The following is a 14,376-nucleotide window of genomic DNA, read 5'->3' on the forward strand; positions in this document are numbered from 1 at the left end:
AGATTTTAATACTCTTACCATATACTGGAAGAATCACGCAGATAAAAATAAGCAAAAAGGTTTATTTTACATGCATGGAGACGTGCTACAAAGTACATGGTATGTCAGCAGTCTAATTTCTGTACACTTCACATGGGTTTTTATACCCTTCTCTGCACGTACACAGTAACTGGTTACCAGACAAGGAATTTCAGTCAAGGCTATAAATTCACATACTGGAGCCTTAGATGGTCAGAGGTCAGTCACAAGATAAGCTTGTGCCTGGACCAAGGTAACATCTGTGCATTCCTCTTTGGTCAGCAAATTCTTTACAAGAAAAACAACTTATTTTAACTTGCTTCTTTGCACACAATGCAATTTCACATTTTAACCCTTACTATACATGATACAAAGATGTTGAATACAAAGATTCTTACTACAATCTTCTTAATTGGTTTAACAAGTCATGTTTTTTATAAAAAATGTTAAAGATAATGTTAGGTGTGGTTCTTTTGGAGTCTCATAGTAAATGGATATAAAAGTGCATAACTTAATAAAGATCAGTGAGTCTGGGAGTTTAACTGTGTAATTCAGTTTTTATTTTAACACAATATTAGTAACAAAATATGAATTCATGTACTTCATCTGGGAACAGAAATTACAGACTTCTGATCTCCTGGTGGCAAAAGTAAATGGAAAACCACGTGCCACACACAGTTTATCATTTTTACTCTGATGTGGATACAAATGTAATAGTGTTATAAGCATTACTTGCATTTCTCAACAAATTGAATGTCAAAGCCTAAAGTAATTTTCACATGTTTATATAACAAGACATCTAAATTTAATGTGAACAGTTAGAACTGTGAAATACATGTTTACCCTTTCGGTGCAATATTCAGGTTTGTTTAATCTCAACTTTACAGAGATGCTTAACAAACGCAACATTTCCTACACATTAAGTGTTGGTAAAATCTAAAACTGAACTGTTGCTTTAGCCATCATGAAACGATTGCACTTGTACTTGTAACACTGGTGACCCTAGTTTAGGAAGAGACTAAAGACACTTGAAGGCCAGATACAGTACTGCTGCTCTCCTTTCAAAAGGAAGTAAGTCAGGAACACAGGAATATTTTTCTGGTACAGTGATGTCGAGCAGAGATCAAGGGTCTGGGGTTAACTTGCATGAAATAAATCCAGGCACCAGATGGAGGTGACACACAGTAAAATAACAATGCATGTCCTTGGACTTCATGACTGTTCAAATAATACTCAAAACTTCTTAGTGTCACACAGCTCTAGATAAGATGCAAGGCCAGTATTCATCTCATAAACTTCAAACTAGTTCCAAAGATATTAAGGTGCTTCACCGTAAAATGATGGCTTTTCTCAAATGGGATATGTTACAGTATCAATAAGATAAATACTGTCAGAACTCCTACAGAAGTGGCAAAAGAAGGCAGTCATAGATGGGAAAAGGATATGTTAAATGTGGAAGCCTGAAGAGGATGGCACACAAGACGGCTGACCACTAAGTGGTTGCAGTACCTAAAAAAGAAGCAATAACGTAGAATACAAAGGCACAGAAATACAAGTTCACACCTAATCAGATGTCGGCATTCACACATCTTTAAAGTAAAATGTCTTTCTACATATCAACTTTACATTAAACAAAATCTCACCTTTAACACATGATAGCAGCAATTGATAAACGTTTCCCGATCAGCCACATGCTCTAGTACTTCAGATGCTACAATAGCATCAAAACATTCTGAACACTCTTCAGTAATGTCCTCCAGGGAACATGCCTTATACTGGAGTTGTTTGTTCAGGAAAGGATCGGGTGACTTATGCACTTCAGCTGTTCTAATGTTGTCTTCCACAGGATCGAGACCAGTTACCACTGCTCCAAGTCTAGCAAGAGGCTAAGAAAAGAATATATGGAAGTATCTTACAATTATGAACAAAATAATGACATAGATTATGGATGTGTGAAGCTATTTACTATAAGAGCAGATCTTCATATAAAGGTCAGTGTAATAGGAAATTTATTACACAAGGCTTCTACCTAACAGTTTAGCCAAGGCTCAGACAAGCTTTTTTACTTATTTTTTAACCACATGACACATGCACTGGCATCAGACTGAAGCAAGTACTAACATGGTCTGCTGCAAGTTCTCCATAAAAGCAGCACTGTCAGGTCATTTCTGATTCTCCTAACCAAGGAACACAGTAAAAGCTTATTGGTACTTTTAATAAATGAAATCACAGTGAATATAATAAAATGCAATGCTGTAATATGTACAACTGTACCATTCAAGACAAGAAAAAGTAAGTAAGACTAACTAAAAAATAAAAACACAAGCACACCAGTGACAGCAAACTGTCTTTTATTATGAAACTGTTTGAATTGTGTTTTCTTTACCTGGAATCTACTTCCCTCCGAACTTTCTACACTTCCCTCTATTATTCTGTTCAAAAATACACTTAAGCTCCATCTCAAAATACATTGGATGTGCCCCTGTACTAAACCTGACTGACCAACATGCTCTTGTTACTTAATGCAACTTTACCTTCTCATCTCCGCAACAATTTTATCTTAACAGCCTCTATTCTACCTCTCCATAATTTTCTTACTTATTACGGTATTCTCAAAAGGTGGCATATTGTACTACTAGATGTATTACTCAACTGCTACATCATATTACCTTCTTTTTTATCTTCCTTTTATCTGCATTTATACTCTATTTTCTAGCTATTAATCTTTTGAACATTAAATTGTAACTTCATTAGTAATTGTACTAAGCCCTAGTTAGATATTTTCATTTTTTTATTATACTTTATAAATGTGTGACCACCTAAAAAAAAAAAAAAAAAATATTTTTGCAATTTAAATATGTACTGCTGTATATGTGAACTTCATCTGAACTGATTGGAGCTTATCTCCCCGGGCCTCTACTGAAAATGGACATATATCCAGCTAGACTAACCCGGTCAACAAATGTAAAATAAAATAAAAAATAAATAAATAAATAAAAATTGTGTTTTCTTTAGCCCAACACATCACATTACAAATCCAGGCAAAAACAATGAACTTATACTCGCACAATTTCCCAATAAAAGAGGCCTATGAACAAAAAATTAAAAGAACCAATAAGAAACTATTAAAAACTTCTTTTCAGTAAGTACTGGTTGATTAACTGCTGTCTATACTAACTTCAGAATATCTCCCTAAATACTTTATCCATAAATCATCAGTCTACTTTTAGTAATGCCCTTGAGTGGATATTTTTCCTGTAAAAGCACTCTTGAAATAACACCAGTGTTTAGTTGCACACAAGGCAACTAGTTTGCAGTGACAAACACTGCCCACAGAGTTGCAAACCAGATATTCCCAACTTTATGTTCTCACCTCAACCGTCTAATTAATAAAAAGAGCCAATTGCCATGGATATGAAGTTTCCCACTATCTCCATTACGTCTGGTGGATATGGGCATCCTGAGGCAATATAGAAACTGCCTCATATTTACTGGCAATCAGCTAATTAGTTATGTGATGTATGTATTTTAACACTGTCACTGGAGGTAAAGCTCTCACATGAAAGCATTCCTAATGTCAATAAGGTTGTTGGTAATACAATCACTGGTTCATAGGGTCATAGTTAATTACTAGACTATCTGCTCCTGTGGACCACTTTAAGCCTAATTGATTTCCTTTCTGAAGATGAGAATCAAACCATGTATATACCTTGTGTCTTGTAAGTAAACACCTTAATCATTATACCGATCCTAAACCCCCAACCATCACACATATTACAAAGCAGACAAATAGACCCACATATGTTGAGGCACTTAAATATAACCTTCCAAAGCCCAAAGACTCCTTAGACAAATGATGCACACATAACAAATGTACTCTTTCAAAACAACAACCACAACAACACATACAGCCACATCTCATGGCATCTCCATCTCTAAACCCATAAAGAAAGTCACCACACAATCCACCATTTAGGTCATTGGAGACTGAATTGTGACAGACACTAATGTCCCTCTGACCAGGCTAAGTAAAGTGAAAGGCATGGTCAGTTTCTTATTGGGGCCAGGATCCACCACATTACACATGCACTCAGGACATTGGACCACAAGTACCAGTATGACTCAGTGTAAGTGACCTGAAACGTACTTCCCTAGACTACATGAAGAGAAGCTGGTATAAGATTAGCACTGTGCTGCAGTCTACCTTCTCCAAGGATGATGCCACAGAATGAAAAGGTGCTGACTGACTTTAATAACTGGCTTAGTTTTTGGTGTCCCAAATCCCTACAAACCTTGGAATATTCACAAACTATTCTAAGGCTAACTTTTGACGATTAAGTAGTAACTTGTTAAAATTTAAAATCTCCCCCAAATCCTGAGAACACTGCTGCATACACGGAACTGTTCACAGAAATCCTATACAAACATGTTTGTAGCAACATAGAGGCAGTTGTACCCACTAGGAATAAGTACAGAACTAAATTAAAATTCAAGCCACCCTGGTAGAATCACAACATCAATAGGCTATGTAACAGGAGGAGGAAAATAATGGCAAAAATTTGGAGATGTAGCACTCAGCTGGATAAAAGGGCTCCCATCAAGCTAAACAAAACTAACAGGAAAAGTAGTCTACCAAAGACTAATTTGAGATAAATTTGGACTCCCAGGCCAAAAAGTAACTACAAGTCATTCTTTAGCCATATTCAAAACCTCAAAGGCAATACAACTGTGTGCAGCGCTCACTGTTAATGAAGCCACCTATACTAAACCAGAAGATAGAGCAAACTTACTAGCAGACAAATTCAGCTCTAACTTTACCACTCTCCACTCTCTCTCTTACCCCCAAACTCACCTCAGGAAATACAACTTCCTCTACTATCACTAGGAAACAGATGCTCCATGCTCTCTCTACAGCCAAGAACACTGCTTCAATGGGCCCCAGAAACATCCCAGGCTGGTTTCTAAATAGCATGAAACATGGCCAATCAGGACTTTTCGAATCACTATTTAACCGTAGCCTCCAAACAGGTTTCATTCCTCACAAATGAGAAACAGCAACAGTCATCCTTCTGCACAAAGGCGGACAATCCACAGACCCATAAATCTCAGTAGGCTCATATGTACAATCATGGAAAGAATTATCATGGAAATGATCAATAATGACATAGACATAGGAAACCACCAGACACGGTACCCAACCCAGTTTGATTTCGTCAAGGGTAGGACATGTCTACTCAACCTGGTAGACTTCTTTGAGAAGGTCACCAAAGCAAAGGATGACAGCAAAACAGTTCACACTGCTTACCTTGATCTAGCCAATGCATTTGACACAATACCCTAGTCAGGCATTTTTGACAAACTTATGAATTATAAACTCTTATGTCACTCAGCTGATAACCAGCTGGCTCACAGACAGAACTCAGGCAGTTAGAATTGGGGAGTCCATTGCTACAATGAGACATGTCACCAGTGGAGTCCCTCGGGGATCAGTCCTGGGACTATTCTTTTTTGGCATCTACTTTCTGAAGTCAAGGCCAAAGTCAAGGGCCTATGGCCGAGATTGCAAATTAGGAGAATCCCCCAATGACACTAATGTTCTTCAGAGTCATGGGCTTAAAATAAATGCCAAGAAGTGTATAATAGTGTCTTTCAGGAAGTCGCCACCCCTGGTAAATATCACATTGACAACACACCCCTAAGATTTGACCCAGTAGTTAGGGACTTAGGGACACAGACAGACAGTAATCTAGCCTTTGACCATCACATGTCTACAGTACAGTGAGGAAATCATTCTATGTTGTCTAACTTATAAACAAAGGTATGGTATCTAGGTCCAAGGAGATCACTGTCCACTGTATTTGGCATTTATCAGACCTATCATACAATGCCCCTTTAATATGCACCTAACCAGGCATATCTAACAACTGGAACATCCACAGAGGTTCCTCGCTAAAATAATACAGGGTACAAGTAAAATGTCCTATGCAGACCACCTTAAAGCCCTATCCCTGTATTCTGTTTCTTACAGGCTTTTGAGAGGAGATCTATGCCTAGCACACAGGGCATTGTCAGACCCCACTCTGATGGACCTCCTGCATATCCACAGAACAAACAGCACCAGAATTCCCCATTCTAAAGATTTAAACTTTGCCTGTGATATAAACAGCACCTGCTGGAGAGACAGGTATGTATCCTAGAGACTACCCTGTCTCTAGAGCAGGCTCCACATCCATGTAAAGCAGTTCCTCCCTAACCCAATTCAAGTGCAACTTGGACAACTGGATGGGGGACAGGAAATTCATCCCTGGTTTGGCACCTATGTCTCTAATGGACACAGACAACATGTAAATGATTCCTCTCCCAGGTCCCTGCTTATAAATGTTTCATTTCCCAAGTCCCTAATTACACTTATCAAGGGTATCAGAACTTGTCAGAGATTTGGAATGCATGGCTAGGCTTAAAAGGGCCTTTGTGGTCGTTAGCCTAGTAAACACCCATGAACCTATATGGTACAAGATAAAACAGACACCTGGAATGCCTATCATTAGACAGGATTTGACAACTGAAGTCACATTTCCCTCTCTTAGAGGACATAAAATATCAATAAGAAGATGAGGATCTCCAACAGGGTACATAGCTGCCATTAGCAAATGTTGCTGAAACAGGGCATACAGCTGCCAGTCCGCAATTCTGACAGAATCTTACTTTATGGATTGGCAGCAAGAAAGTTCTGCTGATTTTTATATCCATACATCCCTTAAGTATCAACATGTAGTCTCTTGTCCATAAGACTTGGGTCAGATATACAGCACAAGAAGAAGGTGCCTAAGCTTTTGCAGACTGGCCAGACAGAGGGTACCCCCTGGCAGGATACATCCAATGAGTTAGCATTACTGCAACAGCGATCCAATGAACATCAACAATTACAGGATTCTGAAGAGCAGTATTATAACTTGATAAATCTACAATGTCTTTTTTGGAGGGCGACACAAAGCCAGCCGGAGACATGGGTGATACAAATGCGTTTAATGCCAACCTGCCTTCTCTTGACTGCAAAGCACATCATAAAAAGGAAGCACCACACATGTTTACATGCCCATTTGTGTGTGTGTACATCTTGGCCATGAAATAAAGTACACCATCATGTTTCTTATAAAGCCCTCACATCTTCTGCAGCTGAAATCTCCTATGATATCTGGAAAGGATTGCCCATGTAATTCAATGACTCCCTAAATAAATACTTTCATTGTGGTCCTACCAGAGTACTAGAAAAAAAGCTATATTTGCAGGTTCCCTGTCCTGCTGTTCCTGTTTTCTACTCTCTTTAAACTTTAATAAAAAATCTTCACAATACAGCGGCTCTGTCAGCTAATGATACCTGCAAATATCTCCAACATGTAGATCACAGCCTAGCCAGTGACTGGCAAAACCCTCCTTACATCAGAACTGTCAAGCAATGGAAATATGGAAAACGTTTCATCATTATTATTTTCCAAACTGTTTGTCCTGGAGAGGGCCACGATGGCTGCAAGATAAGCGGAGTAGACAAGACTTCTCTATCCCCAGAAAAAGATGCCAGGTCATCCTGTCGGCTCCTGAGATGTTCCATGAAAGTTGCGAGATAATGCCTCCTGTGTGTCCCGCAACTATTCTAAGGCCTCCTCCCTAAGAGTTGTACCTGGTGCATCACCTATGGGGAACCAATAGTACATTCTCATTAGGTACCCAAACCACCTAAAAAAATCCTCTCAACATGAAGGAGTACTGGTTGTACTCCGAGCACATAATTTTTTTGCATTTTTATCTATGAGCTCATGCCTTCAGTCAATGTCCAAAACCAAAGGCTATATGTGAAGATGGGAACACAGTCTGAACAGGAAACACAGTTTTGTCCTAAGACTGAGATTTAACTACACCATGACAATCCTGTACAACATCTGCAGTACTGCCAGCACTGTGCCTATCCAGTGGTCGGACTACCAATCCCTTTTACCTGTACTTGAGAACAAGAACTCAAGATACTTAAAAGTCTTTCACCTGGTGTAACTGCTTCCCCACCATCTGAAGAAGGCAAGCTACTCTTTTCCAAGAGAATCACAACCGCTGATTGAAGATGCTGAATTTTATCCTAGCCTATTAACACTCTCAAGGAAACCATTCCACTGCTCACTGATGATAACACTCATTAAAAGCTAACACAGGACAACATCATCTACAAACAAGTAAGATGCAGCAGCCACATAGCCAACCTAGATACTCTGTAGAGCCTTGCCATGCCATGATATCTCGTCCATTAAAATTAAAACCAAAAAGGGAGCGACTCACTCCTCAAATATGGGGACCAAATGGTATGCAACAATGATCCTGAGACCCCAGACTGTTGTAGTACTTCCCATAAGATATTCTTGAGTACACAGAGTTTCTCCAAGTCCACAAAACATATGTAGACAGTATTACAGAACTTCAATGACCTCTCACAATATCTGTGCAAACAAAGATCTGATCGATTGTTTCATTGCTAGAACAGAATCTGCACTACTCTTCCTGAATTAGACTTGACTATTGAAAAATGTTTCCTTTCCAGCATGCTGGCATACATTTCCCAGGGAGGCTGAGAACTGCTTTGCCTCTAAAGTGAAAAGGGGAACCATTACCCCACTTTTCCAGCTTAAACATACTGTCTCACTCTGCCAATAAATAGTGAAAAGATATGTTAACTACAACACCCAAACAATGTCTATCAGCATTTCCAGACAGATTTCATATACTCCTGCAGCCCTGCCACAGCAGAACTTTTACCACTGTGACCTATTGTAAATGGATTTAATAAAAACATCTGCTTCTGGCACTGCTTTCTCAGAGTATGGCATGTCCACTGGATTCAGGAGGTCCTTAAATCAAGCCTTCAAGAATTCAACAATGCATCCACTTAAGGTCAGCATTTCTGCATCCCTGTTTAGAACCGCTTAGGTAATAAACTATTTCCCCCTCTTGGGTTTCCAGGTGGCTTTCCAAAAGCTTTTTGAGGCTATCTGTCCAAAAGTCATGCTCTATGGCCACATCAAACTCCTTCCATATCCCAGCCCTCCAGCTGGTTAGTACCACAACTACTGGTATTCTTGGCTTCATACATTATCAGTCAACCCCAAGGATTCCTCCGCTAGCATAGCACACAAGGACTCCTTCCTCAGCATGACAGCCTTCCAGGAAAATCTCTAAAGGTCAAGTAAATGCTGAACAAATTTTCATTCTGTATTTGTTTTATCAATGATTTTAACTCACCAATAACATCATTAATTTATTTACTGCAAAGTGCAAACACATTGCACATTCAAAGAGAATATGCCTCTCTGTGAGGGCACTGAATGTAAGCAATGTGGGAGACATAAGTGTCTGATAAAGACTGACCTAATTTTTTATTTAAGTAGTTTGATTTTTTTATTTAAAATGGTACAGTTTATTTTCTAATAATAGAAACAATTGTATATTAGCTAGTTTATATTTTTTTCTTGCCAATAAATGAAAATATTATTTTTTTAACAATTAATGTTTGATTAAGGCTAGCAGAGCCCTTTTACTAGGAAAGAAAAACAACTAAAATGCCTACAAGTGACAATACTAAAAATCAGAAATCTAAGATTTGGGATTCAGCTTATCTGTTACTAAAATAACCATGGACAAATTAAATCACCTCTCGACTCTTGCTACTGCAAAAGTTAGAAACAAAATCAATGCTTAAGAGATCAGAATTACCTCACTTAATAATCCACCGCCACAGCCAACATCCAAAAGTCTGACACCAGAAAGAGGACTACCTGACTGACGACTGCCAATATAATTGATGAGTGTGTCCCTAGAAAACAGAGTTAATAGAATTATGGTTCACATTTACTGTAACAAAAATATCTCCAACATTACAGAAAGTAATTATTTTTGCTCCAAAGAAAGCATGAAAGCATATGGATCCACTCCAACTAAACAAGTACATTTAATACATTTTTTTTTTAGTCAGATGTACGTGTACACACACATCACCTACTTGCAGACTTTTACATGCAATACCCTTCCTTTTTTCAAGTCAGAAACTAAAGAATTAAGTACTTAACATAAGTATTCTATATAAGTCCGGTATCTATGATGAAGCAATATATTCCATCTTGAGGCATAATTCAGATTCCACTGTCCCCAAATACGAAGCTAAGAATCAGAAATCTCAATGTGATAGCATGTGTCATAGCTTACTGTGAGGTTGTTCAACCCATACTGTTTATAGCTTATGTGACTGAATGTTCTTTTCAGTATAGTTTGTTTCTGGGGCCAAAATTATAACCTATAAATAAAGGCTGCCACAGCATCCAGCCTGCGTAAATACAAAAAGGCTGGTTTCATCAATAAATTATACAGTATGACCCCATGCATCTTTCTTCACGTCTTAAGGTACACTTGGGAATAGTACATCTCTTTATTCCTACCCAGGCAATTCCAACAGCATAGGGTAAACCAAACCCATACACTGCTCACATGCTGTTGTCCATAAGCTCACAGTTCTATTACTGAAACTCCTCCCTTTTCAGATTTTGAACTACGTCACTACTACGGACAAAGCACTCTTGGGATTCCTTAAAGCTGTTTCCTTCCACACTGCTTGCCATTCTCATTCTTGCTATAGTTGAATTATCACATTATTTTACTTAAAGGATTAAGTTTGAAGGTGCTCCCTCAGCATACTTAATATCAGGTCACAGATTACTCCTAATATGTTATGTGTTATAGAAACAGATTCCAAGGAATTCAACACAATAGCGATGTTTCAGAAGGGAATTTCTTGTAATCCATTTAAAAAAGCACATAATAAACTGAAGTTATGATCTCAGACTTGAACATATTTCACTGTAATTCTTAGGGAGTTTTAGCAGCTCACTGTATTACCAGTTTACAAAAATATAGGAGTACAACGTGTCTAACAACTTTAAATGATGTGTGGTGCGGTGGCACTAGTGTTAAGCACTATGTTCCGCAACCTCTGTAACAAGATAGGTAGGGTTTCTAATCTCACAGCAGTCAACTTAAATGTGTGTGTTCATTCAGTTACCAGTGTGGAAACAATTTTAACTTGGTTAGGTGTAGAAAGGCCCCATGGGTCATCAGCCTAGTAATAATCTATGAATCTATAACACACCTTAAAATTTTGTTTCTCTTATTATTTGTGCAGCAGTGCGAAAGGCCCAACAGATTTTAAAACTATCAGGGGGGTCCAGTACAGTTCTGGGGCAGCTGCCATCCATGTGCCAATAAAAAGAAGTTATGTACTCACCATAACGTTCTATATGAGTAGGTACTTCATTTGTCTGCAACCTGTGGGTATCGGATCCGATCTCGGATCCGAGCCGGCAGCTTCACAAGCTACAAGATCCGAGCTCCTAGCTCCTCCCCTACCCATAATCCCCTGACACTAGCTGTATTACCTCAGATCGACTTTGCCCAATCTAAGTCATAACCTCGACAGAGGTATACTAAAGACCTAACCTCAAGACAGCAATATTTCAGGTGATCAGAAAAACCCAAAAAAGGGTTAGGGGGATGGCAGGGGGGGACGGTTGCAGACAAATGAAGTACCTACTCAGATGGAACGTTATGGTGAGTACATAACTTCTTTATCTGAAGTAGTTACTTCATTTGCTCTGCAACCTGTGGGACAGAGTCCCCAACTACCTAGACAATAAACCTGGGTGGCCTTATGGAAGGATATTCTGAAGCACCGCGGAGCCAAAAGAAGCCCTACTTCTCGATATCATATCCAGTTTATAATGAGAAATGAACGTATGAGAAGAGGACCAGGTAGCTGCTGAACATATGTAAAAAGTACAGAATACCAAGTAAACTATGAAGTATACCAAGGAAGAACCAGGAATCCAGGACGCCAGTTACTATTTAAAAACACTCCATCTTTAATAACATGTTAAAGATGGAGTGTTTTTAAATAGTAACTGGCGTCCTGGATTCCTGGTTCTTCCTTGGTATACTTCATAGCTGCTGAACATATGTCGTCCAAAGGAACCCTGGACCAGAAAGCTGCTGAGTTGGCGATGGACCGGGTAGAATGAGCGAGTATTCCCATAGGAGCTGGTTTGCCTGAAGATACATACCCCTGAACTATACACTGACAAATCCAATTTGCTAGGGTCACTTTAGAAATGGCCCTTCTCCTGGCTGATTTTTGCAAAGGACACAAACAACTCAGACTTGAGAAAATCTTTAGTTCTGTGCAAGTAAAAACGTAGTTGCCTGTGTACGTCCAGTCTGTGCAATATGTACTCTCCCTTATTCTGAAAATTTGGAAAGAACACGGGCAAATTGATTGATTGATTGATATTCGATTCCGAAGCCACCTTAGGTAAGAAAGACGGGTTAGTCCTGAGAGACGCTCTAACCCTGTGAAAAATGAGATAAGGGGGTTTCATACACAGTGCTTGGAGTTCCGAAATCCTTTTAGCAGAAGTAATAGCTACCAAGAAAGCCATTTTCCAGGACAAGAATTTTAAAGGAATCGAGGCTGCAGGCTCAAAGGGTGGACTCGTCAGGGCTTGCAAGACTAGCGTCAAATCCCATGGGGGCACGACCGTTTTCACAGGAGGTTTCAAGAGAAAGATGCCTCGCAAGAAAGTTTTGCATAACTTTGTGGATGCCAATGATCCTAGTCCATCTCCCACATGAAAATGGGAAATGGCTGCTAACTGCACCTTAACCATAGAAGCACTTGCTCCCTGCTGAAAAATCAGTGACAGGAAGTCCAGGATTGTTGGAATAGGAACTGTAAAAGGATCCAGGCCCTTGTCTGTTGCCCAGATGGAGAAGCGTTTCCACTTGCTCTTATATATCTTCCTGGTAGCCAGCTTATGAGCCGCTACCAGAATGGCCTTCACTGGTGATGAGATACCGGGAGTCCTAGCCATCAGTGGAACTGGATCAACCAAGCCGCAAGCTTGAGGTTTACCAGGTTCAAGGTTTGACATCCTGCGGGATGTGAAATCAGGTCTGGAATGGGTTCCAGTATCCAAGGGGGAGTTAAACTGTGAGACCGCAGGTATGGGAACCAGATCTGACGAGGCCAGAATGGGGTTATGAGGATAACTCTGCTCCCCAATCGAGAGGCTTTCTATATGAACTTCGTCATAAGCGGAAGGGGAGGGTAAGCATAAAGAAGACCGGGAGGCCAAGCATGAACAAGAGCGTTTCTGGGAGTTTCCCCCTCGGGGGGGAAGTATTGCAAAATACTCGCTGCATTTTGTGTTTAATGGAGAAGCAAAAAGATCGCAGCAAGGCCAACCCCACTTGCGGAAGATCTGCTTCGCAACTGATGGACTGAGAGACCACTCGTACGGAGTGAGAATTATCTGACTCAGTTTGTCTACGAATGTGTTGGACCGTCCCGGAATGTGCGTTGCTACTAGAAAGCGGTTGGTGGATATCGCCCATTCCCACACTCTCATAGCTTCTCGACAAAGGGGATAAGACCTGGTTCCCCCCTGTTTGTTTATGTACCAGACTACCAACATATTGTCTGTCTGGATTGCAATAGTCCCCAGAGGAAGAAGGTCGTGGAGAGCTTGCAATGCTAGAAGCACCGCCCTCATCTCTAGGACATTGATATGCAGAGCGGTCTCTAGGAAAGTTCACGTGCCTTGGATGGTTCTGCCTGAACAATGCCCCCCCCCCCACCCAAGGTGAGAAGCATCTGTGGTCAACGTGGCTTGGGGCGGGGGAATCACAAAGGGTCTCCCTTGCCTCAGCTCTCAAGAGTGAAGCCACCAAAGAAGGGAATCCCTGCAAACTCTGCTCAGTGGAATCGGGGAGCTTAACAGGTGGAGTAATAGCGACCACTGAACCTGGAGGGTCAATTGTAAAACCCGCATTCGCAGGCGTGCATGAAGGGATAGACCGATTGCCGCTGCCATAGACCCTAGTGCCCTCAGGACCAACTCCGCCACAGGAGCTTGGTTCTGAAGAAGAGTAAGCACCTGAAACGACAAGCTGCTCAGCCTGTCCGACGTCAGAAAGGCTCGAGAAGCACGGGTATCCAATCTTGCCCATATGAACTCTAAGACTTGTACGGGGCGAAGGAAGGATTTTTGAAGATTCACTGAGACGCCTAGACTCTGGGCAAGAGTCAGAGCGTAATCTCTTGCAACGCAGAGTTGATGCCTGTTGGTGGCGGTAAGGAGCTAGTCATCTAGGTACGGGAAAACCTGAATGCCCTGAAGTCTCAGATGGGCTGCAACCACTGCCATGACCTTGGTGAACACCTGGGGGTTGAGGTGAGGCCGAACGGAAGACACCTGAACTGATAATGACTGGCTC

At 40.4% G+C, this 14,376-nt stretch overlaps 1 protein-coding gene across 1 annotated transcript in view; it reads right to left on the reverse strand.

The window, feature by feature from the left end:
• COQ3 (coenzyme Q3, methyltransferase) overlaps positions 1-14,376 on the reverse strand; it is a 308,544-nt gene that overhangs the window by 160,967 nt on the left and 133,201 nt on the right. Inside the window, exons 3-4 of the mRNA XM_044065834.1 lie at positions 9,772-9,871; positions 1,662-1,904 (exon numbers count right to left, since the gene is read on the reverse strand). Coding sequence (XP_043921769.1) covers positions 1,662-1,904; positions 9,772-9,871 — 343 coding nt within the window. The remainder of the gene's footprint in view (positions 1-1,661; positions 1,905-9,771; positions 9,872-14,376) is intronic.

Source organism: Protopterus annectens, chromosome 1.part0, assembly GCF_019279795.1.
Source record: "Protopterus annectens isolate FY-2018-M chromosome 1.part0, PAN1.0, whole genome shotgun sequence".
NCBI classification, from domain to species: Eukaryota; Metazoa; Chordata; order Ceratodontiformes; family Protopteridae; genus Protopterus; species Protopterus annectens.